The 26,366-nt window shown below is 36.0% G+C and overlaps 1 protein-coding gene across 2 annotated transcripts in view; it reads left to right on the plus strand.

The window, feature by feature from the left end:
• Window positions 1-26,366, plus strand: part of LOC129000966 (cofilin/actin-depolymerizing factor homolog) — a 37,676-nt gene that overhangs the window by 6,687 nt on the left and 4,623 nt on the right. Inside the window, exons 1-4 of one of the 2 annotated variants that reach the window (XM_054428071.1) lie at window positions 14,344-14,376; window positions 14,971-15,094; window positions 15,745-15,863; window positions 19,690-19,821. In XM_054428071.1, the coding sequence (XP_054284046.1) occupies window positions 14,359-14,376; window positions 14,971-15,094; window positions 15,745-15,863; window positions 19,690-19,821 (393 nt within the window). In that variant the 5' untranslated portion in view covers window positions 14,344-14,358. Of the gene's footprint in view, window positions 1-14,343; window positions 14,377-14,970; window positions 15,095-15,744; window positions 15,864-19,689; window positions 19,822-26,366 lie in introns of those variants that run through there. The other variant, XM_054428072.1, reaches the window with a different exon arrangement.

The following is a 26,366-nucleotide window of genomic DNA, read 5'->3' on the forward strand; positions in this document are numbered from 1 at the left end:
TGACATTTTTTGTCGATTCGCCACTCGTAGGGTTAAGAATATTCTCTTACAATGTGCCATGGCGGTTAGTTAAGTTTAGTTAAGTTCAGTTTATGAGAATAACAAACAATGTCTAGGTAGGCCTAGGCCCAAGTTTAATTAGCCCTCAAGAGTGCACAATGCAGACTTAAGCTTTGCACGTAGGCCAAAGTTGAAGATTTTGGAAAAACGTACCTAACTTAGTTTGGTAGGCCTATATACGGAGGCAAAATATTTTACTGCGCTGCGGCATTTATGTTAGGTTGTGTGAAATATGTTTGTAGGACTCCTCGTTTCGTTATGAATTGAACGATACTGGATGAGTACTAGGCCTACTTTCTATTTATGTTAACCCAACCTAACATTACTTACCGCTGCAGCGCGTTGTATAAGGGTGGCCTCCATGTAATATCAAAGGCCTAAAAATAACTTAACTTACTTAATAAGTTAGGTGTCGCTTGTCGTGTCCAGCTCTCTACTTTACACACCGCATTCCTAGACTTCCCCTAAACAATGTTTACACCCACCCTTCCCATTGGTCCAATCTGATAATGCGAGCTATGTTAAAGAGTGTGGCTAAGTTACTTAGCGGTTACAAAACTTAAAGTTATTGAGGGAAATAGTGTGAATAACTTATCTGAAACAGTGAGGGTAAGATTGTTTGGAAACATTTTATTCCATGCTTACTATGATGACCTTAATCATCCAATGTGGACGTTTTTAATAGGAGTGTAACTTAACTTATGTTAGCCTAATTTATATTTAGAACATGTATTTTCCCTGCAATATTTTAGGCCTACTCCCCAAAGCAGAACGTTTTAAACTTTATGCAATGGGCTTGGAAAAAACTCTATGGGCGTAGACCTAAGGTTACGCGTTCCAAGTTGTGTGTAAATAAACTGCGTTTGAAATAAGTTTTCAAAAGCTTGGTATCGGTGCGAAAACTCCTACTGTTTACATTGGTAATTCGGTTATTCCAAGCTCTTCCTCACAATCGATGTGCCCAATTTTGACGTCCCAGCTTTCGTTTATGTATAGTAATGCATGATGGTACCGTTACTGTTTGCAGAACAAAGAATTATTCTTCCAAAAATCTTTCTAGAGAAATATTTTCTGCAAAAAAACAATTTTATTAACTTGTTATGTACCATTTTCTGCTGAAACTTCAAGGCTAGGTTAAGCGTAAAAAGGCCTTAACATGGCCTGTGAAAAAAATGGGCTTTTTGTAGCCCTCTTAGTCTTTCTGCAACAATGGTAATGTTGCACTATCGCCCGTAGTTCTGCTTTGGGGGACCTACCAATAATCAAAACTATATTTAGACTTTAAATGCTGATAAAGCTGGCTTTACGACTACCTCAATGAGAACCAATGCAAAACAATATCTCACAATAATAGTAGATGCATTTTATTGAATAAGCAATGGGCCTTTTAAACTTTTCTTATGAGGTTTTTTTGCATAATTACACCTGAGAAAAACACCTCAAATGGTAACACTTCAGTTCGAACCTAGTAGTATTTAACCTATTACTTTAAGTAACACCATAGATAACTCCCCTAGTAGACTTCTCATCCTTGCGGATCAGCTGAAGACAATTTTATTGGTGCACTGTAAAGGTTGTGTTTTGTTTACAATTTGTTTCCTGCTATTTCAGCCTCTTAGGCCTAATTTATAACCTTGTTTAAACCAAATAAATTATCTAATCATAAACAATAACTTGTCCTCCAGTTGTATAACCAAACAGTAACTTAAAGCATTTAAATAATGAAATTAGCCCTAAATTAACAATACCCCCGCCGCAGCAAACCTGCAGACTTAGCGAATTTCCATCTGCCTGATTAGATTTAAACTAAATTGTCTCCAAAAAGTGTTTTTTAATGTAAAATATTAAAAGGTACTATGGTTTAGTAAGAAATTAATGTATTTTCCAAATTTGATCAAAATATGTTCATAAACAAGCAAACTACAACAGTTGACTTATTCTCCATAAGAATAACATGGGAATTTTAAATTACAATTTTTTTGAATTTTCTCCGTAACAATTAGGCGCATAATAACGCTTCAATATACTAAATTATTTGTTTTTTTAAGCTCTACAATATGGTTTAAAAAGAAATTGTGAAATTTTGTGTTTTTAGGGTCAAAAATGGGAAAAACCTATTTTTACCCCATAAAACCCCCCATAAACCCCCGTTCCCATAGTCCGATCATGCTGGTTCGCGAACTCATTCAAGTTTATCCTGCCTTACACCTTCAAACCAAATTTTATCAAAATCGGACAAAAATTACTCAAGTTATCGTGCGGATGGACACATATATATATATATCTCTATATATAGATATATAAAAATTTGAACGAATGGTGTTTTTGGCCTCTGGGGACATCAAAATGAAAAAGTAAATCGGTCCCGGGCTTAGGTCTTACCATGAGACCTACGGTAATAGCTACTTCCCTATAGGGAAATTCGCTAAAAACAAAATTTCATCACACACTAGCAATCTGTGTGACCAACATGAACTACACACAAAAAACGAGTTTCAAAATTTACAATGGGATGAGAAGTCTAGTGTTGGTTAAGTCTGTGATAACGCCCACCTCTATTGTAGGCTAAAAGTGTGTTTCAGAGTGAGAAATAATTAGGCTAAATATATATCCACAGCCAGATTTTGAATTAAAGATTTGTTGATTTATTTACAAATTAAAACCATTAACTATTGGATACTGAAGCAGGTATCTCATCTATATGGGCCATCTTTCACCAATTTCTTAGCCTACTGATACTAAAAAAGAACAAGGTAGTTGTTTGAGCCAGTCCCAGAATGTGTTCGTTTTTAAATTTATATTTTCTACCTTTTTTTTGCTGGTACTGTACATTTATTTGATGGGTCATAACAGTTACTATAGCTCACAATAAGTTGGTTCATCTTTGTACCAAGGTTATCTTTGGACTTGGTGAAAGGTTTGTGTTTGTCAGAAATTAGTAATTTACATCAGCATAACCTGTGTGTGGATGGCTCACATCAAGTTTCCACAATTTTAAAAATTGGCAAAAACTTAAACATGGGAATGGAATGTCTAGTTTTATCAATAGCCAAAGATAAAACTAATTAGGTAGCCTAGGCCTATTACAAACAGTACCATCTTCAAATAAATAGGACTAATGAATTAAATAACTTCCTTATCAGCACCGTACTTATTATTAAATTACCTGAAAGCACAAAGAAAATATGTCAAATACTTAACACTTGTAATTTAATATATTTACACTTTATGCTGTTTACTCACAAGACGGTAAATACATAGCCTATAAAAGATGGTATAAGTGGTGTTCGATTTCGATTAGAACTAATCATCAAGTGTATTTTGTAGGTACAAGGATTATTTGACGCATTTCTTGTGCTTTCAGACTAGTGAATTGTGTTAGTTAAACAGGTAGCCTTTTTATTTCAAAGCAAGCCAAGTTGTAGACTAACTGAGTAGCAATTAAACTTGAGTGTTGGGTTGGGGTTATGTCGCCTTCCTAGGGAATGACTGAAATAGAACACTTCCCACACGCGGCACAGCTATAACCAGCAGACACCAAATCTCATACACTTCATGCTTACCACTAATTTGTTTGTATTCGACTGTGTCTCCTCTACAAAGTTAAGCTCTATTAGACTAAAAGTAGTTTGACATTCTTGTTTACATAATGAGTAATTAAATGATGATTAAGTTAAGTAGTCTTAATATTTATATGCTGCGAATTTTGATATTTTCAGTAGCTAACAGTTTAATTTAACACGTTTCAAGCGATTGAGTACGCATTACATTTTGTGTACGATTAATTGTTTTAAAAAAGGCCTTTTTATTAGATATCCTGTAGGGAGGTTTGAACGAGTTTGCAAACAAGCATGGTCGGACTATGGAAACAGGGTTTAATATGAAATTAAAGAATGTTGTTTCTATATACCTACCATTTTGTAGAGCTTAAAACAACTAATTTTGTATATTGACATGTTGTTTTACACTTAGTCAGATTGTTCCACTTTGTCGAAAATTCCAAAAGAACTGTAGCTTATGTTTAAATTCCCCTTTCCCAACTTCCTAAGGAAAACTAATAAACTGTTCTAATTTGCTATTTATAAATTTATTTTGATCAAATCTGGCAAATGTGCCAATTTCATATCAAGCTGTAAAATTGAACTAAAAACACTTTATTAACTTCCCTGTATCATCAAACTAAGTAGGGTATTGTTTGATTTTTAAATAGGGAATGTTTCTGCCATGTTTGTGGAAGTAGTTGGGGAAATGTAATCAGGCAAATGGAAATTTGAAACTTAGTCTCTAGGTTTGCTGCAGCTCTGCTTTTAGCGAATTTCCCATATAGGGAATAAGCTATTACCGTAGTACTCGTGGTAAGACCTGGACCCGGGACCGATTTACTTTTTCGTTTTGAGGTCCCTAGAGGCCAAAACCACAATCTGTTCAAATTCATATATATATTTATGTATTAGTCCGTTAGCACGATAACTCAAGCAAAAATGATCAGATTTTGATGTAATTTGGTGTAAACCTACAATTATTCGAACAAGTTTGCGAATCAGCATGATCGGACTGCGGGAACGGGTGTTTATGGGGTTAAAATTTAGCAAATTCTTTCTAAAACATATGTAGAGCCTAAAAAGGTAAAAATTAGTAGGCCTCTATTGAAGCGTTACTAGATGCGACTAATGGTTACGGAGAAAATTCCAAAATATTGTAAATTTAAAATTCCCATGTTATTCTTATGGATAATAAGTAAACTGTTGCAGTTTGCTTGTTTATGAACATATTTGCACAAATTTGGAAAATGCATTTATTTCATACTAAACTAGTAACGTTAAACAAAAAACACTTCTTTACCCTCCCTGTTGCAGCAAACGTACTCGTTAAAGTATTTGCTATTTTAATAGGGAATAAATATGTGATATTTTTAAGGGGACATTTTAATTTAAATCCAATCAGGCAAATGGAAATTCGCTTAGTCTGCAGGTTTGCTGCGCCAGGGGGTATTTATTTTATTATTTTTCTTATGTTGATCCTATTTGAGTGGAGGCTCCAAGGATTGCCTCCCTTCAATATGCTGAAATGAATATTTTAAAACTCTCTCATGGCATGTGAAATTTAATTTAAGTTAATTAATGAAAAACTTGTAAAAATCTTAAAAATGTAAACAAATTAATCAAACCATCTACGATCTTTCATTTAATTTTTAATACATTATTTCCAGTAACCTACACTACTATAGAAGATTTAATACATTATTTCCAGTAACCTACACTACTATAGAAGATTATAAATAGGTTAATGGAGACCATTTGGATATATACTATTGAGCTAAGGCTGCTTAAAGTTAACGAGAAGGCTACTATACTCTGTATGATGGAACCTGTCTCCTGACCTTCTAGCTTGCGTCAGGAGACAGGTTCCATCTTCGACCATAATAATTTTCCCCTTGCTTGGTCCCCATCAAAGTCCCCTTATCATACTGAATATAAATACTCGCTGATCTGTAGAAAACAAAAGAGCTTCAGCTAGTCGAGCATTTTAATTGCTCTATTGTAAATTAGACAATTAATTAAGCTATACATTGAAACTGCATGCTTTATGTTTATAGTAAAACGGATGTTGTGTATCCCTCTCTCAAGCCCATGTTGCCTTCAGGTGGCAGTCTGGCAATCGTGATCTTGGGCTTGACCGCGTCATGTTTTGTCAGCATCTGTATTGTTTTTGTATCATTTCCAATGTGGCGGCGGCGGCGGGGGTCGTACAGATAGATGTACAGAGCGCTATCTTGCCGACTTACGGCTAAATAAGGCAACAGGAATCCCAGCTCTCACTCGGGCTCTTGGTCCCATTGCCTTGTATGGCGATGCCGCTTGCCGCCATGCCGCGTTCTCTCTTGCTTAGCGAACATGTTAATTGGTTTTAATTATAATGCACTATAGAGTGTTTAACGGGGGGTTGGATCTAGATCGAGCTCCACATTCCACAGATCAGTTCAGTTGCAGTATTTGAATATTATTGATTGCAGTAGGCTTAACGAAATTACAATATCAAGGATATGTATGAAATTATTATTGAAAATCCATTGAAACTGAAATTTTATAATTACTAGTAAAAACAGTTTAGCTCCTGGAATATGTACTTGTGCTATCAACAAGTGAACGTAACCGATCCTACTGTTCCTGCCACGAGCCGAGATGTCCGCTGACTATACTGACAGAAACCGGACGGGCGGTGATTCATTTTGAATTAATGTTGCAGTAGTAGACTTCGACTGAGATGTCGAAACGTGAAAAATTGTGCTTCTACACTCTACAGTATTAACAAACCACCTACTCTAAGGACGGTCTATCTTAGGCTTAGGCTTAGGCTATAGGTGATCGCATCTTTGTATGGTTATAGTTTTTTTCCTAAATAGGTCTCGATACTGTGAAACAAAAAGTATCGATAACACAATTACATGGAACATTATTACGCATACTGTACAATTAACATTAGAAAGTTTTGACGAAAACTAATAGGTACGGAAGTTTCTGTTTGATCTGCTAGATTCAAGCAGTTTGATTTCCCACCCTTGTATCCCTGTTGACTTGCCTTTACTCACCTTGTTACTGACTCAATGTGAACTGAACTGTCAAGATCACGATATCGCACAAATCATCGGGACCGCTGTGGTAAGCGACTTGCGTCTCTTGACCTTGAAACGTCAGCACGTCGTTTCCTGTATTCTCGGGTGTCCTTGGTTTCATTAAGTGCTTGTACACACTTTTAATCCATTGTTCGATTATTAACATCTTCGGGATCGTTTCATTGCCTTTTATTCATGTCCCGATAGCTAAAAATGCTAGAACCATTTTAATGGTATTTGTGGAATCGGAGAATTTGCGGGTGACAGGTGGGAACAGAACCGGTTTGGACGAAACTCGATCCACGGTCAACGTCAAACTGGCATTGTGATATCTGTGAAGTCGACTCTTCGTAATTGGAACAACGCTGTCAATCACTAAAACGACTGATATTTTTTTATTTATTTTTGTTGATTCATTATTAATTTATGGTTTGATTTGATTATTGTAGATTCTTAAATTCTCACAGTCGTCATTCATTGAACAACCACGTACAGTTGTTTGTTTTGTGGGATTCTGTAACAACACACTCAAAGATCAGCTGTTTGGACTACGCGTCCCTGCAATTAACATTACGAGAGCACGCCCCGTGGTCGAAAAATCGACCAAAAGTATGTTTTGTGCAAACTTCTCTTTTTTAACCCACACTGTAAATAAAACATGTGATTGGAATGTCTTCCATTTGTTTTGATTTTCTGTTTATATTTTGTTGTTATTTCGTCATCACCATAGCAACCCATAAGACCCATGTTAATTTTTTTAAATTTCAAATTAATTTTTTGTGCTTATTTTTGAGCCTATTTTAATTTATAAAGGGATTCTGCACACCTACAGGAAAATAGCTTTCTAACGGTATGCGTAGATTTTCCCTACGATAGACACGAGCTGAGAAAAAAGGTTTTAAAGAAACATGCTTGCTTATTAATATATAGATTGTTGCGAATGCCTTCCTGCGATGTTATATCGTAGATAACAACTTAGTAGGCTTGAAGTTTGCGGGTCTGACTTAAGGGAGGTACAAATGAGGCAACGATGACGTCATGGTTAAGTTCAAAATTCCTCCGTTAACAGCGTTGCAGTAGAGAGCACAGCGCGTAATTTTTACTTCTCTATTAGGCCTAGTTAATTATAAAATTAAGAGTAAAATTAATCTTAAAATTTTTCAATTAGGCCTATTAAATTAAACTGTCATAACTTAACCAAACTAACCAAACGTGCTGATAATGAAAAAATCGAATGGAGGTTTACTTATCTAAAAAATAGTTTGGTTCATAAAATAAAACTATAAATGCCTAAAATTCAATTTTATATCTTTTTTTGTTATAAAATTAAACTGTCATAACCTAACCAAACCAACCAAACTTGCTGATATGAAAAAAACAAATTTTTGACAAAAAGTTTGTGCTGCCAGCGGTATTCGAACCCGGAATCTTCAGATTATCAGCCTTCACGCTAGCCACTACACACCACCGAGGCCGATGATTAAATTTCGTATCGTTGTGGTAATGGTGTTTCCTCAAGAGGAGATCTGACAGCTGACGTCATCGAAGGCTCTTCTATACCTCCCTTGAGTATATACCGAAGTTTGCTACCCTAACTCAGTGCCTTAATCATCTGTAGTTTATGATTTTAGTACTATATATATATTATGTATTATATTATATTATATATTATATTATATATTATATATATTATATTTCATAAAGTGAAGCATTGGTCGACCGCAACAGCAGTTTCCACTGGTGACTCAGGACTGCGTACCTTAGCAAGGACGACTAGTTACTAGTTGTGCTGGCTGTCCTGTCAGTCAGTTGTGACTACAGAAATATGTGCATTTTGCAATACTTCCCAACGTTTTCTAAATTGTTTTGCACTCGTATTAGTCTTGCGTTGTTTGTTTTGACCTGTAAACTAGTGAAATGTATTACTGTAGGTAGATGGTTTCTTGGTTGTAAAACTTGCACTACTTGATTCCTCCTTGTGGAAATAATTTTGGTACAACGGCGTCACAAAATTACTAAAAATGCAAAGAAAACTAAATTCTAAACTTAAATACCTAATAATTTTTCTTTGAAATGGCGACCATACAAATTTAGGTATTTTAAGCCAATTATGAATGGAGATGAGTGGCGCGATATTGTAGTCTTGTTAGTGACTTAAGGCCGACATATTCCTTAGAAACAGTTGTTAATTGATAGCCTGTAGCTAATGGCAACTAAGGGATGTACAGTTTATAGTGGAATCCGAACCACATTTTGCCTTGGTATTAACGAATTGAAACGTAACTGTATTCCAATAGATTTGCCTCAATGTGCCGGATAACTTAAAACCACACTAAGCTTCTGTCAGCTTTTTCTTTTTACTTACTACCCGTTTCAGGAAACTGGTTTCATCAAATTGGTTTCAAGGAAACCATTTCTTTAACAAATGCACACAGAAGAAAAGGGATTCCATCAGTTTCGTGATATGAATTCGGATGATGATGTTACTTTATTAGTGGTGGCTAAAGAAAACTAAAATAATAAAGTATTGGGATCACCCGTTGATTAGGGATGGTCAACACAGTAATTACATTGTAGCTCGATAATTATGCAGTGATCCTGTCACATTTTTAGATTTTTTAGAATGCCAAAGCCTCTTTTTGAACGTTTGGCAGATTAACTTAACCCACTAATAACAAAGAAGGACACCAACCGGAGGTTAGCTCTCAATAGCTGGTCAATAAAACCAATAGAAACGTGAAACTGAAGCCTATACGAAATCTGTTTTTTGGATTTCATGTAAACCAGTTGAAAGAAACAAATGAAATTACACTTTCATGCAACGCAGTGTGCACTTAATCCATGTGTTGCGAGCAACTAAAGTTTCTCGTTTCATGAAATCGGTTTCCTGAAACGGATTTCTCCAGTGTGCACCCTGCCTTATTAACGATGGTTTGTAGATTCATGGCATGTCTTAGGATCGCTTTCTCAAATAATGGAAATTTATAGTATTGAAAGTTCGTAAGAAAAAAACTACGTGTAAAAAGCCCGTAGCTTTATCATACTCATACCGGTACGTTATTTGATAATTATTGTTTAGAGTTTCTACAATCGCCTGTTACATGAGCTGGCCGATTTCACCGAAACGTGAAATAACATTTTTCAAACATTCAGATAGTGAAACAGAAACTACATGGTCTGGACCAGAGATATAGATACGCGCCGTGGTGACAGTAATTATCAGTATCAGCTATTGAGATTAAGACTGATAATGTTCGTGAATCAGCACTCTCCGCGAATCATCGACTTTTAGATACTCATATTCATATTCAAATAGGCTATACCTTTTAATTTTACTTGTAGTTTTAAGGTCCTCTGCGTCAGTGCTAGCAGTCATAATTCCATAACTGTTATAACTGAAGGCGGTTTTTACTTGGCATATTATTGTGAAATGAACACGTCTCATCCATGCCAAATCTACAAAATTAGAATGTCTTCGTTTTAAAATATTCCCTTTTATGATAAAACTGTTAAGGAAACGTCGGATTGCAACTGGTGCTGTGTTGTATGAGCCATACAGTAATTGGCCTGATCACTGGGCGCGACGGCGGGCGACTGGACATGCGCAGATTGGGCTGGGTCTACACGAGCAAGACGTGTTACACACAGACAAACTTCTACACAACTGGAATGTTGACACTTCATAGTTAGATTTGCCTCTGGTACACACAAAGACAAAATATAAAACTCGAGTGAATCCATCAACAGTACTTACTGCCTTTTAACTGCTGTACTAGCTAATTCAAACAAATAATGCTTTTGATGTTCACCTTAAAAACAATAACAGTTTTAAATGTAACAAAAGTGGTACTTACGTATATCGACCACAAACCTAACCTAAGGGTGGCTATATAGGTTATGAAGATTTTGTTATTTTAACTTCTGTAATTAAAATCTTAAAATTTGGAAGTCGATTTATGGGTGTGGTCGGTATAAAACGTAAGTACCAAAAAGGTTTTATGACCGTCGGTAACTCTGTGGCTCGGAGCCTGGGAGTGTTACGGACTACTTAGTAAACAAATTTGTTGTGCTTAATAAATATTTTTATAATGTTATTTTTGATATTTAAAACAGGGTTAAGCTCAGCAGTAAGTTATTAAAGTACAGGCAACAAGAACAACAACATCACAAGTTACAAGAACTGTTATGCTTGCGTTTAGGTTTAATTTCTCAATTTATTAACAGTTTATTCGATTATTTTTTAACATGAAAATTATTACTTACTTTTATGTTTAGAAGTTAAGACGTCATCTTTTACCCAGTATAGTGAGTGACAACGTAGGCAAATGAAATCATCTAGACTTCATTTTAAATCGTCATTATGACTCAGGGTTATATCAGCGAAATTATCAGGTCGCCTTCTTCAACCCAAGACCAAGACTGACTAGCGATAAAATATCCTACCAAACATCTAAACAAAATCAATTCAGTACCAGTCTCGATATTTGAAAGATTCGTCTAGTTATTTTGAGCCTGGCCACAACTTAAATGGGTCACGGGTTCGTTTTTATTTTTAAACTTAGATCTTTAATCTCGGTGTGATGTCTGTGTCACAAGTAATCACGTTTTCTAATCTTTTTAACGCGCTATTTGGTTGGTTTAAGAAATTTGACTGGATACGAGAAAGTTGTTTTTATGTTTGTCAATCTGTCACTATTCCGTGTTTTTGTTTGACCAGATTAGTTGCGAAATGTTATCTGTGTAGTGTTATCTAATCGCAGCTTATCTAGTTAGGAAGTGATAAATAGGTTTTGGTCCAATGTGTTATACTGTATTAAACAAGCCCAGTAGGCCCTATATTGGAACTCGCCTGTGAGACACAGCATCAGAAGTCAATCTGGTTTCACTGGACAAGAATTTCAATAGGTTATTAGCCTTTATTGATCTGCAGAAGATAATAATGTGGTAATTCAAATATACTGTAAAACACCATTGGATTATAGAGGCAAAATCAATCGTACTTGTTACTAATTTTAATTAAGATCTCGTTTGGCTCATGTAATTATTGTCTGTCAGAATCAAAACTAATAACGATACCGTAATAAAAACTTATAATATATTTATAATAGACGAGTCAAAATATTAGCTCAGGAAAAATGTAAACAAACAAAATTGTTAAGGCAATAGATGTAACAGTTAACGCATATTTAATATTTTAAATGTTATTAAATAAACCCGTTAACTTCGTTGGGAGAGAGTTAAAAAGCCGATATCGGGGGTAGTTCCTCATGAAGACCTTCATAGGTTTGCGGCTTCCAGTTTTCTCAAAAGTTGGCGATTCCTATTATCTTTATAAACACGGGCTTATCTATCTGTTACATTAATGCAGTTTGGGCTATTCCCACAAACATCAGCTCTGTAGTCAATCAGACACAGGCAAGATGCACACCTGCTGCCTAGACTACTCGGTCTGTCGGTCTGTCCTGTCTCTGTCTCTACACTCTCTCACTCACTCAACTGCAAAAGAGAGGGAGAGAGGACCTAGGGTGAATGACTCATCGTCAACGTGGGGGGAGGCTCTCTCTCTCTCTCTCCCTCTCTCCGTCACTCCCCATCTCACGCTGCTGACGTCATCGCCCTTGCAGATTTTCTTTCATGGCTCTCTTCTCCCCCTCTACTTCGCCGAACTCGAGATTACGCATGGAATCTTAATCTTAGTCTTAAATAAAGTAGCCTATGACAGGTTCTGTGGTAGATTTGGTTTCTTTTATTTCTGTTCCAATAGGGTTAGTTTTCAACATTCAATCTTACCTTTTACTCCTTCGTTTTGATTGTCCCCAGAGGCCAAAAACACTACTTCAAATGTTCAAATACATCTTGCCTGTCTGCACAAAGCAAAAATGGTCTGATTTTGGTGGAATTTGGTACTCGCGTGTAAACTTACATTTTATTAGAATGAGCATGGAAAAGGGTTTCTTGAAGTAAACAAATTCCCGTTTTTACCCTCAAACATAAAATTTCACAATTTCTCTCCAAACCATTTTATCGAACTTATAAACAAGTAATTTTACCTTAACTATATAAGTTACGCCTAAGAGTTATATTGAACAAAATCCCATGTTATTGTTATGGAGAATAAGTAGACTGCGACGGGCATATTTTGGTCAAATTTATTTGTTTTATACTCATCTATAAACATATCCCTGAATACCTTCCCTGTTGCAGCAATCCTAAGTGCTTATTGGATCTATGTTTAACCTAATATTAATATAGGGAATAATTTGTATCCATATATAAAATCCCAAAAGTACCCATGCATTTTTGAGAAAACTAAAAGTCATACCCCCATAAACCGTATACTTAAAATGTTCGTCATGAAGAGAAGACTTGCGCAAAACTATCCATTATTTCATAAATTGTATTTCCTTTCTAAAGGGAACTTTCCATATACCTAAAAAATGTTTAAAATACCTCAGGTGTGATTATTTGTTTGTATTACTGTATTCTGTTTTGTTTATTTCAGCTTAACTTAATCAATCAATAATCCTACTTATGAATGTCAAACAGGGTGAAGCCCTTGGGTAACAGCTAGTATGTTTGAGGATTTTTTTATTTAAAAAAAAATCTGTGTTTGTATTTATACTTCTTGTTAATAACCTTACAAATCTCTCTACAATTAATGTTCATTTATTAGATTATCGTAGGTCCAATGTGTCAATTTGTGTATGTTATGAGTATCTGTTTGCAGACTGTGTAGATTGTTAAGTCTAAACCATCAGCTGTCGCTGTCCTGCGTTTGTTGGCCAACTTCCATTACTGCTTGTGACACAATTTGAGTTAATTTTAAATTTGGCACTTTCTATCCACCGATGCGTGTTGTTATGATGTAGTCTATTAATCCCTGATGCTTTTTATCAGGGGGTCGGGCAAGTTAAGTTGACTGTATTTATAGTCTAGTGGTGCTTAATTTAAGTCAGTTAAAGTAATAATCACTTTGGATTGTCATAGTAAAGTCTAAACAAATGTTTGTCACAAAACATTATTTCAGAGGGTTTCTTGGTTTTTTAGCAAAAGTACATCTTTTTAAAATCAAGAATATAGCTACGTTTAAACACGATCTTGAATAATAAATTCGTTTTCTTCAGTACCGGTAGTTTATTAATATTAAACATGGTGATTTATGACGGTTAAAGACTAAAGACATTTTTATTATTAGCCTACCATGATTTTTAGCTTTACAATTTGTAAAATCTGCGGCGTACGTCGTGCATATTTGGCTACCCAAGTAAGGATGTCAATATTGCACTCCTTATGCATAATAATTAATAATAATTAAAATCTTAATTCATTTAAACCAATTCAAATACTCAAATTTTCCAGTTTCACATTTTGCCAAAGCCTACATAACTTCTAAATGTTTTCTCTAGGAAGTTGCAAGAATGTGAAAATTGTGACCACAGCAAACGTCTTAGGAAGAACACCAAAAAATTGTCTTAATAAAGGATATTAATGGTGGTTCCTTCAATTTTTGTTCCATCAACAAAGTCTTCCACTACTGTAATTGCTTTCTGTTTTAACAATGTGAGTTGTCATATTCCCCATATAAGGCAATAGTGACTAGGAGTGTAAGGTGTGAGTCAACTGATATGTTATCATTGCCTCAGCCACACCAATCTAACCCTACTAGGTGTTAGTATCAAACTGTTATGGCTTTGGGCGAAGGCGTGAGTAGACAATTTTTGTAATACTTTTTATATGTATAGAATTTTTCTGCCAATAGTTTCTGTAGCATAACAATTAGGCCTAATTGATGAGAGGTTAATCAATTTTTTCACATTTTCGGTTATATAATCTCATCATTTGTATCAGAAAACCTATTTTTTAGATTCATTCTCAGATCAGATGTTGTAACGTGTTTGAATTTGTTTTTATCTATAAGTATTTTCAATCTTGTTGGATATAGGTTTAAAATAAGTAACTACAATATAATCTTTAAGCCTGGTCGTTCAGGTTTAAACATGCCAAAGTTCTTATGCCTCTAATGCATGGTTCAGACCTCACCTCAAATGTATGTCCACCAATTAAGAAAACAAAAGCTTTGCTAGGAAACTCCTTAAATTAAAAGCTGTACAATGTACAAACTAAGTGAGAACTGAGAAAAAACATTTGACAACTTAATGACAAAACTTATGACTACAGGATTCTATATTTTGTAAAAACCGTAATTTCCTACTTAATTCACAATTCCTTTTGTCTGACTACATTTTTTGCAATATCATTTATATTGTATTTGGATAACCAGTCAATTTGTTTTCTAGGCTTCCGGTGTGACGGTATCGGATGTGTGTAAAACAACATATGAAGAGATCAAAAAGGATAAAAAACATCGATATGTAGTATTTTTTATCAAGGATGAGAAACAAATTGACGTTGAATACATAGGTGAGTAAATGTTCAGGTATTCTAGAGCATTACACTGAAAAGTTACTTTTACAGTTTTTAGAGTCCCTCCCTAAAAAGTCTGGGCGGACAGCTCTAACACAACTAGTTAAATCTTGTGAAATAATGTCTTGCTCATGAAACAGGGAAATGATAAGGTCTATATTAATTAGAGTGATCTCTGTTAAAAATGCAAAAGAACATCTGCTCTGTGTAAATTTGAAAACTTTGGTAGTTCAGACTGCAAAATTAATCTAGGTTGACTTTCTACCATAACCGGACAAAATAATAGCAGCTAGCTTACCTTAAGTACAGGTAGGTTATAGGTTGTACAGAAGACATAATAACACATTTGGCCACTGGGGAACCTTCTCAAGAAAGCTATCTGCCACCCAAATCAAAATGCCAGCTTCATTGTACAAATCAAAATCCTGGTTTAGGACCTTTCTAGAATAAAGCTCGCCTTAAAAGCCTAACCTCTCACTTTCCCTCTTCCTTGTCATACTTTGTGTTATCTTTATCTTGTTATGCACCTTTCCAACCTCTCTATCCATCTTTTCACAATGAACCTAAGCTATTTCTGGTTTAGAGGTTCACTAAACAGAAAAATTAAACTGTGGTGTTTTGTGTAGTATTGTGAGTGATGTGTGCAGGTGATCGCAATGCGCAATACGACCAATTCCTGGAGGATCTGCAGAAGGCAGGGACTGGTGAATGTCGGTACGGACTGTTTGACTTTGAGTACACACACCAGTGCCAAGGCACATCTGAGGTGAGTAGAGATGGTGGAATGGAATACTATTACTTTTAGCGAATTTCCCTATAGGGAAGTAGCTATTACCGTAGGTGGCACGGTAAGACCTAGACCCGGGACCGATTTACTTTTTCATTTTGATGTCCCCAGAGGCCAAAAACACCATTCGTTCAAATTTTTATATATGTATATATATATAGACTTATATATATATATATATATAGATATATATATATATACGTCTGTGAACGCGATAACTTGAGTAATTTTTGTCCGATTTTGATTAAATTTGGTTTAAAGGTGTAAAGCGGGATAAACTTGAATGAGTTCGCGAACCAGCACGATCGGACCATGGGAACGGGGCTTTACGGGGGGTTTTATGGGGTAAAAATTGGTTTTTCTCACTTTTGACCCTCAAAACACAAAATTTCCCGATTTCTCTTTAGACCTTTTTAAAGAGCTTAAAAAAACAAATTTTTTAGTATATAAAAGTATGTTTGTTCGATTATTAGTAACGGAGAAAATTAAAAAAATTGTAAATTTAAAATTGCCATGTTATTCTTATGGAGAATATAGTCAAATGTTGTAGTTTGCTTGTTTATGGATATATTTTGATCAAACTTGGCAAATTTATTTATTTTGTACTAAGCTATCAATATTTTACTCAAAAACACACTTTATTAGTTTCCTTGTAGCAGCAAACCTAGGTACTCGTTAAACCTAATGTTATTAAAATATATTTAACTGAAAATCAATTCAGACAAATGGAAATTCGCTTAGTCGGCAGGTTTGCTGCGGCGGGGGTATTTAATAATATTGAGTAACGTTCCTTAGATTTTCAGTTACCAGTGAATTAAAACTAGTTTTTTTTCTCACCTATCACTTCCTCCTACCGTACATTTCAGCCGGTTGTTCTAATGTAGGGTTAATTTTAGCAAATTTCCCTGTAGCTATTTTTTTATATATTTTACGCCCCATTATTCTGATCGTCCAGCGTTATTTCACTCTCACGTTCCAACAGCTCAGAACATGATCTAATCTTGTTATGTTTTAGGAAATGTCTCCTCTGAGGACGGGATCAGGTTTCAGATCACGTTATAAAAACCTTGCTTATAGTGATGAAGAAATGTCCGCAATACTTTCTTAAATTACATTAACACACCATCACCAAAAACTAACAACTAACTCTAAACAAAGAATTGACGATTTTTTCTGAACATTATAAAGGGTGGGGCAGGGAAGTATCCCTATTTAATGATGGAACTGTGAAACGAGACCGTTCATGGAGGACCACAACCCCCCACCACCGCGCCCGGGACATCAGAATTGGTATCGGAACTTTTTATCACTGTCGTCTTCTGTCAAAACATCAACGTCCTTGTTTACATTATGATCAGCTGGATAATTCAACTGCTGTTAGTATTTCATTTTTGCAATTCAATGTAAAGATTTACTGATTTCATGGAAATTAAATATTTACTATTTAAATTTGGGTTTGCTTACATATTACAAAAGAAAAAATCGAGAAAGCCTACACAATTTGATATATTTCACCAACAAATGAGAAAAATGAATAGACACAGTGCTGTTGTATTTCTTGAGCAATCCTTGAAAGAACCGATTTTCAAACTATGGAAACATAGAAAAGCCATAGAACACCACCAATTATAAGAATTGGGGATAGGTTTTAGGTTATTAGGTTTATTTTAGGTTATTAGCCTATAGTAAAGGAATGTCCCCAAGATGATTCCTATACAAAAAAAACGGTGAAGAGAATGTTAGCCGAAAAGAAACAGCAGGAAAACTCTACTGTATTATAATGATTGCAGCGGTAACTCCTCTTAGGCTAAGTAAAATTTGTACAACAAGGACATTAAAAATATGTATTCTTTTGATCAATGTCAAGTGGTTTTAGAATTACTACACCACTACACCCAAAAGAACTTTTCCTTTTTTTTTATAAAACTTTCATTTATAATTCACAGTTAAGGGAAACAAAAATAATCTGAACAACACCAGACCTTTTAACTCTACATTTTCTCAGGTAAATACAATTGACGTTATTACAACAACTAATTGTGGCAGTCAGGTTATGCAGGAATGAGGAATTCAGGTAGTTCTTTAGTAATAATGTGAACTAATTATACTGTTATTTAAGTAAAAAAAGTAAAATAATTATTTGTAAGATACACTGGCAGCAATGACGAATATAATCATGAACAATCTCATTCGGCTGAGTGGAAAGTATTTGTAGAAAACACTAAATAATAGCCTTTGAAAAATGATAAAATAGTGGGTATTTCCATTAGTTACATAATCTTTGAGTTAACGCTTAACTCATCGGAAATTGTGACTGTTATTAGTTTTTAAATAACTCCTGAAAAAATACTTTGGTTTAATGAGCAACTATAGTTTAACATTAAACAAACTACTTTGTTCCTATCGAATCGACTATTAGTTCTAATGAGGACTGAGGAGGCTTGGGATTTGAAGAAGAAGAAGCCGCACCGATGTACTGTTCCGATTCCAATTCCGCTGTCCCACGGTGCGGTGGTGGGGGGTTGTGGTCCTCCATGAACGGTCTCGTAACTGTGAATAGTGGGGATGCGCTGGAGAAGTGGGGATTTTCCAATAATGTCACTGTCAGTAGTAGACATGGCTTGGTCAGCAAGCCACTGCTGCATAGCAGTGCTGTTGGATGTTAGTTCTGCTGGATGGCATTGCAGCCTATTCTTTCTTAGGTAACAGTAAGAATGAAATTAATTTTTAGGTAACATCGGTCTTATAGAAACAATTACAACGACTTTGCCGCAAAACAGTTTAACACAACTGCCTCTGCCTGTTTTACACAGCCGTTTAGTTGGATAACGCACACGTTTGGCCAGCCCACAACCGAACTGAACAGTTGTTGACTAGAGCGTTGTGTTTAGCAGTCGCGCAGATGTGAACAATGACAATTCCCTGAAACAGTTGTCTACAACTGCCAGTTCTCGACAACCATTTAGCTGTGCAACGTCTGCAGCGCCACAACCATTGGGTTGTTTTCGTCCCACCCCTAATTTGGAGGTCAAAGAACCTTTCGAACTCCTGAAAACATTAACCCCATCAGAAGAAGACCTACACCTCTATCTACACAAAAATGGTAGTTGCTCATGAACTCACACAACAGGACTGGCAACAACGAATACAGGCATATGAAATTTTAATTGCAGGCCTGTCTCATAATGCTCGGGTTTAAGACACACTTCCATATTTCTGGAGTGGTAAGTAAGCCAATAGAGCATATTGAGCTCTATTGGCGTGATGCTAAGCCTAGGGTAGTTCACAAGAGAATCCTAGATGCCTTGAAGGATGCAATTCACCTAGAAGTTGGCCGCATTCCACAACAAATTCATCACGGAGTTATGATAACAGGAGGGTATTGACAATGAGGGACACCACGTGCAGGATATCCTTTTAATCCCCGTATAAAGTTTGGTTCTAATATTTTTGGTAGTCTTTTAATATACCTTCAACATTAGGGATAACTCCCTGCCCCAACCTGTATTAACATTTCAGGCCAAGCAGGGTCAACTGCGTCATGCTGGGAATTCCCTATACTAATTAATTTTCAAATTTATTCAGTTTTCTATAGTTTCGGTTTAAAGGGGTTTTACAAATGCCCAATCTGGTTAAGTTGATTAATGCTTAGTAGTAAATTATTATTACATTTTTGCTTAAGATAGTTTTACTATTATTTTTCGATCCGATCCAACATTCCCCCAAATCTACGAGTGATAGACAATAGACAATTTAAACTATAGTTGATAGGAGGAACTATGCTGACCTTCTTTGCATTCAACAGGCGTCCAAGAAACAGAAGCTTTTCCTGATGTCCTGGTGCCCCGACACTGCCAAAGTCAAGAAGAAGATGTTGTACTCCTCCTCTTTTGATGCCCTCAAGAAGTCCTTGGTTGGTGTTCAGAAGTACATCCAGGTGTGTTCACATTGTTTTATGTAATGAGTTCTTTTTTGTCTTGTATTACTTTTGGAGGAATGAATGTTGGTTCCTTTATGTGAAGAGGTGCTTCCGTGTCGAAAGATAACAGTAGACTCCTGATTTTCAATTTTGTATTTTTGTTATGAAAAAAAAGAGGTTGGCGACCTCTTTTAACCTTGCATTTGCCGGTCCACATATACTAACTGCTCGTGGGTGGAACGTATCCAGCAAAGCAGAGGTGCCCATCCCCCCCAAACCCAGTGGCGCAATCCCCCCCCCCAATTTTTGCTGCCCTCTATTTCAACCTACCCTTCCCCCTCCAATTTACCTGGAAATTTCCCCTTTACCACATAAAACGAGCATTTCAAGTATTTAGTAAACTTGAGGTAACGAAAAACAAACTTGCTGATAATCAAAATTAAATGTTTTATAGGAAAAGTTATTTAAAAATACAAAGTTATATCTAATTAATGGATGAATTATAAGTTTTTCATATTTAATTAGAATCTGTATTATCAGCCAACACGTGCTCAGTATTAAAATAGGCACCGTCTTCAATACGTTCAACAATATACTCGGTGAATTACTCTACTCCAACACAATACTGTGTAACTGTACAATATATTTAGGTAGTGTAAATTTTTATAGGGCTTAAGGATTCAAATAACTTTAAGTGGACAAATAATACTTTGGCATAAAGAATCTTGTTTAAAAATTAGGTCACGAAATAGGGCAGACTAGGAGGCGTTACTCGCCACTCCCAGACTGCCTTCTACAATAATCGCCGGGCAAAATATCCACAATACCTTAATTGCCACCACAAAAGGTTTTGTGACAAAGTACGGTAATCTTATAATTCATTTTGATAGCCCCAGGTTTGCGTTTTATGACTAATAGTGTTTTGTCGGTTCTTTAACTCCACCATCGTCAGGCTTACAAAAGGATCCACTTTTGGAGGTGTCATCAGAATATGTTACAAACATTAAACAAAAAACACGAAAACGATAACAGATAGGCCTATTAATTGACGTGTGTATATTGCCGCGGACAGAACTGGAAGTAAACTGAATCAGGTCATGGCGGACCGACGTGGTCTCTTGATTGTCGTCTGTGTTATCTACAGCTTATATTGGACTAATTGTAGTGTAGTGACGGAGGAGAGTGTTGAAAATATAATGGGATTCATAATCAAATTTTTCATTCAAAATTATTGACAATAATAACCAATTATATATGCTGGATATAAATGATGGTCTCAAAATTCTTAATTACTGCGGGAAAGGAAATTTATTAATTACTTTGGAAGAATTTGAAATATTTAAATACATAATACTAGGGACAGCACACAAATTTTGAATGAAATCACTCGATTAATTATGAATCCAATTATATTTTCATCACTCTTCTCAGTCCAATATCAGCTGTTGAAAACGCAGATGACAATCCAGAGACCATGTCGGTCCATCATAACCTTAACCTGATTCAGTTTACTTCCAGTCTTGCCGAGAACAATTTACACGCGTGATGTAATCGTTTCGCGTTAAATGTTTGTAATGTACTCTGACGACACCTCCAGAAGTGGATATTTTTGTAAGCCTGACAATCAGTGGAGTTAAAGAAACGCTAAAACATATTATGTAGCAAGTAAAATTTGACCCTACCATACAATCATGTTGATTGTCTAACAAGGTGCGTTTTTACCATTCTTAAAAGCAAACTTAATTACGAATGGAAAAATGTTGTTGATGTTGATAGTGAACTACCGTACTTAGAAAAACTTTTTCGGGCTGCTAATACAAAATTATACATTCATTGTGACAATAATGAATTTTTGCCCCCTAGCAAAAAAATATCCCCCCAAAAAAGCCAACCTTAACCTGATTCAGTTTACTTCCAGTCTTGCCGAGAACAATTTACACGCGTGATGTAATCGTTTCGCGTTAAATGTTTGTAATGTACTCTGACGACACCTCCAGAAGTGGATATTTTTGTAAGCCTGACAATCAGTGGAGTTAAAGAAACGCTAAAACATATTATGTAGCAAGTAAAATTTGACCCTACCATACAATCATGTTGATTGTCTAACAAGGTGCGTTTTTACCATTCTTAAAAGCAAACTTAATTACGAATGGAAAAATGTTGTTGATGTTGATAGTGAACTACCGTACTTAGAAAAACTTTTTCGGGCTGCTAATACAAAATTATACATTCATTGTGACAATAATGAATTTTTGCCCCCTAGCAAAAAAATATCCCCCCAAAAAAGCCCCCCCCCCAAAAAATTCCCCCCTCTGGGCACCACTGCAGCAAAGCAAGGGGTGAGCTGGTACAGTACGAAGGTGAACTGTACTGATGAAATGTTTGCGACAGTGACCAGGATCCGAACCCACGACAACGCTTGGGCCCGAAGTCTGTGTCTCTACCGACTGAACCACTTTAATTCTAAACTGCATTTTAAAGTATTTTTATTACCTAAACATGTGTTAAAGCCTAACTATACATTCAAAGTGATTTTTAGCCATTTCCCAGGCAGTTCAGGTTCGGTCCCATGCGTTTACGATTTCGGTTATTTACAATCACTCATTATGGTGGATAAACTACTGCATTGCACTGTACACTTAGTTTTTTCCTAATTGAACCCGCGAATGTGTACAATAACTTTACAGTACGTTATGTGTTTAGTATCATGATTGTTAATTGTTTTATTTATGTTCTTAGTGTAAGTAATATTGTAAGTAAATAGTTAACCAATTCATATCACATGTGTTGTTAAATTCTAACGTACTTCCTGCTATTCATGTCACTTGTCGGCGTTAAACACAGTCATAAACATCGTCCTTCTGCGAAAGGACGGACCCTTCCTCACCAGTTCTTAGAAATCTGTAACCACATACTGAGTGAGGGAGGAGTCTTTTGTCAGTGTATCATCGAGCAACATTGTTCGTTTAGCATAGCTTGGGATAGGATGTGTGAGGCAGTCCCCTCCACGTATTTCACATTTAGTTACAACCGCATTAGTTCATTATAGCAATTTATTCATCACAGTTCATTTATACAGTCCACTAATATCATTTGTTCATTTCCATATCAATAAATTCATAGTTCGTTTTTAAAGTGTCAGTTCTTTTATTATTTACCAAAACATTGGCGCATCACGCGCCGCAACATGGTCCATCGAGCCGCGATTATTTATCAGTGATCGCGTGGAACAATCGTACCGTACGCATTATAGTTTCGTCGTCCGAACGTGACGAACCGTCTCCATCGCGACTTCCGTGAACAGTTCGTCTTCAAGTGACTCAGTGACCAGTGACTAGTGACATAGTGTCCGATTGGATTAACACAGCTGCAGCACCGTAAGTCATTATCAACCTCATCACGTTCAGCTTCAAACAGCATTCATCCTTTTACAAGCTTCTTTGCACAAAAAGAATATGACAGAACAGCAGTTAAAAACATTAGGCCAAAAGCGAGGACAGACCAAAGCCAAGCTTACTAGATTTAAAAAGTATTTAGATGCAATAGTAGATAATGACGTGACCCAATTAAAAAGTAGACTAGCCCTATTTCAACCACTTGTACAAGAATTTGAACAGATACAAGGAGACATAGAACTTCTTGATACTGAATCAGATCACGAAGCTGAAAGGGAATCGTTTGAAAACATTTATTTTGAATTGATTGCCCAAGCAGAAGCTCTCCTCACTGACATCCAACCAATTTCAACCCCATCTAGCTCGGAAGTTTCTAATAACTCTTCAATTAGTGTCAAATTGCCTACTATAAAACTCCCTACATTTGGTGGAAAATACGAGGAGTGGACATCGTTCCAAGAAATATTCCATTCTCTCGTCCATGACAACACGTCACTAACAGACACACAAAAGTTTCATTACCTCAAAACATCACTCCACGGTCCAGCTATCAGTGTCATAGAATCCTTAGAAGTTACATCAGTAAACTACACTACTGCTTGGTCCCTACTTAAGGAAAGATTTGAAAACAAAAGAATCCTCATCAACAATCACATAGCTTCTCTACACAACATCAGCAAAATTGAAAGGGAATCTGGATTAGAGTTAAGATCATTAATAGATTCTGTAAACAAGCATTTACGTGCTCTAGAAAACCTAGGTCAACCAGTGCAAAGTTGGGATACTTTGTTGATATTCACATTGACCAAGAAGCTTGATCACCCTACACTTAGACTTTGGGAGAGCCACATTGTATCGTCAGATGTACCAACATTCACAAATTTCATCACATTCCTAAAATCTAGATGTCAAACATTAGAAGCAATCGACTTGAATCATAGCGATCAATCAACTAGTCCTAGCAACAGAAGTCTACATCACAATAGACATAACATCATAAGCAATAGTCATAGTAAGCAATCAAGTGGCAGTCCACATAGTAATAGCAACCAAACGCTACCTCACTTCAGACATCACACTACTCTAGTTACCAGCAGCAGTAGTGTAACATGTCCATATTGCAATGGCAATCACAAGATATTCCAATGTGATCAGTTCAAGTCACTTAAGCCCACAGACCGGTATTCCAGTATCAAGGAGCTAGGTATGTGCATAAACTGCTTCTCAAAATCACACAAAATTAAAGACTGTCAAGCTGGAGCCTGCAAAGTGTGTAACGATAAACACAACACAATGTTACATTTTGACTTGGACACTGATAATCCTCACATCATCGACCAATCTACAGAAGAACAACCAAACAACCATAGTACATCTTTCATGACAACAACACTTGCATCACAATGTAACAACCTTCAAGTAGTACTGCCCACAGCAGTGGTCGACGTAGAAGATAATCAAGGCAACAAGCACCAATGCAGAGTACTGTTAGATTCAGCGTCACAATCTAACTTTATAACAGAAAACATGGCAGATAAGTTAAGATTGCAGAAACACAATAAGTCTACCATAGTAAGTGGGATCAGTGAACAACAGGCAAACACTTCTAGCTCTGTCGTCTGCAAACTTCACTCTCAACACACAGCCTACAAGACTTCAATAGACTGCCTAGTAATTCCAAAAATCACCCATCACCTACCACGTGTAGAGATGAACACGGACAACTGGCAGATACCACCATCATTAAAGTTAGCAGACTTTCAATTCAACACACCTGGTCCGATCGACATGCTTATCGGGGCCGAACTATTTTTCCATCTCTTGGACATAGGACAAATGAGGCTGCACCAAAATGGACCACTTCTTCAGAAGACATCTCTTGGATGGGTCGCTTCTGGAAAGGTTAAAACAAATCACAGTCCAACTGTACGTTCACACTGTCACCTCACCGTCAGCAACTACGGAGATATGTCTACACCTCATTCTGTCAACGCTACCAACTTAGAGAGATCAGTAGATCAGCAATGGAGATCACAAGCCTCCAACTTCCATCCTAATCAGCGGGCGATCATCAGAGATGACAACCGACACTTCACAAGTGGGAAACTGCGAGGTCCATTGACGTCCATCTCCAAGCCCACAGCAAGGCCATGGTGGCCACAGTCAAGACAGCAACAGTGTCATCAAAACAGCTGTCAGCCACCACCGCACCATCACCATTGATCCTAGTGATATTGTGTCATGTGTCAACCAAAATGGTCAATTATAGTGAAAGTGAGTGATCAGTGTTGCACTTCATGTATATAGTGTAGTAATGTTTCATGGTAGTCTAGTTGTAATCGTTTAGTCGTCTTATTTATAATTTCAATTTCATTCGTTGCATATTTATACATGTATTAACAACACAGCTTAAGTTAGGATTTATATCACGTTATAATGTAAAATATCAAATTTTGCAATTATGTATTCAGTGGTCAATATTGGATGATTTGGATTAGTATCAATCAATCGTGTTTAGAATTGGTTAAACAAAGTAGTCATTTTCAATATTTATGTAAATGTGTACTTTCGCTCAAGTACTTTGTTCATCGAATTGTTGCATTGTTGTTATAATTGTACTTCATAATCAATGTATGTGTATAGTCATTTTAGTAATTCAATTTGAGCCTTTAGTACGAGTTTCATTTTTTGTTAATTGTAACTTCAAAATGCTTTAGTTTAACATTTTTTATAAATCGTATGTTTGTATAGCATTTTGCACATTATATCAAATTATTATTGATTCATTAGTCTTATAGTAGTAGTTTCATTAGTCTTGTCTATAGTAATTCATTGATTAGTCTCCCCTTATAGTCAACATTCAAGTTTTTTATTTGCGTATCATCGCAATTGCCATTTTCATCGAATTGTTTGTAATTGCCCTTGTACTGTAATATATCAATTTTATTGCATTTAGGTTATAATCATTCAATATTTAAATAGTTGAAAGCATTCCCACTTTCAAGGGGGGAGAATGTTTAGTATCATGATTGTTAATTGTTTTATTTATGTTCTTAGTGTAAGTAATATTGTAAGTAAATAGTTAACCAATTCATATCACATGTGTTGTTAAATTCTAACGTACTTCCTGCTATTCATGTCACTTGTCGGCGTTAAACACAGTCATAA

The sequence above is a fragment of the Macrosteles quadrilineatus genome, unplaced genomic scaffold (assembly GCF_028750875.1).
Source record: "Macrosteles quadrilineatus isolate MER2022 unplaced genomic scaffold, UCM_ALF_1.0 Scaffold_8__2_contigs__length_117827958, whole genome shotgun sequence".
NCBI lineage: Eukaryota > Metazoa > Arthropoda > Insecta > Hemiptera > Cicadellidae > Macrosteles > Macrosteles quadrilineatus.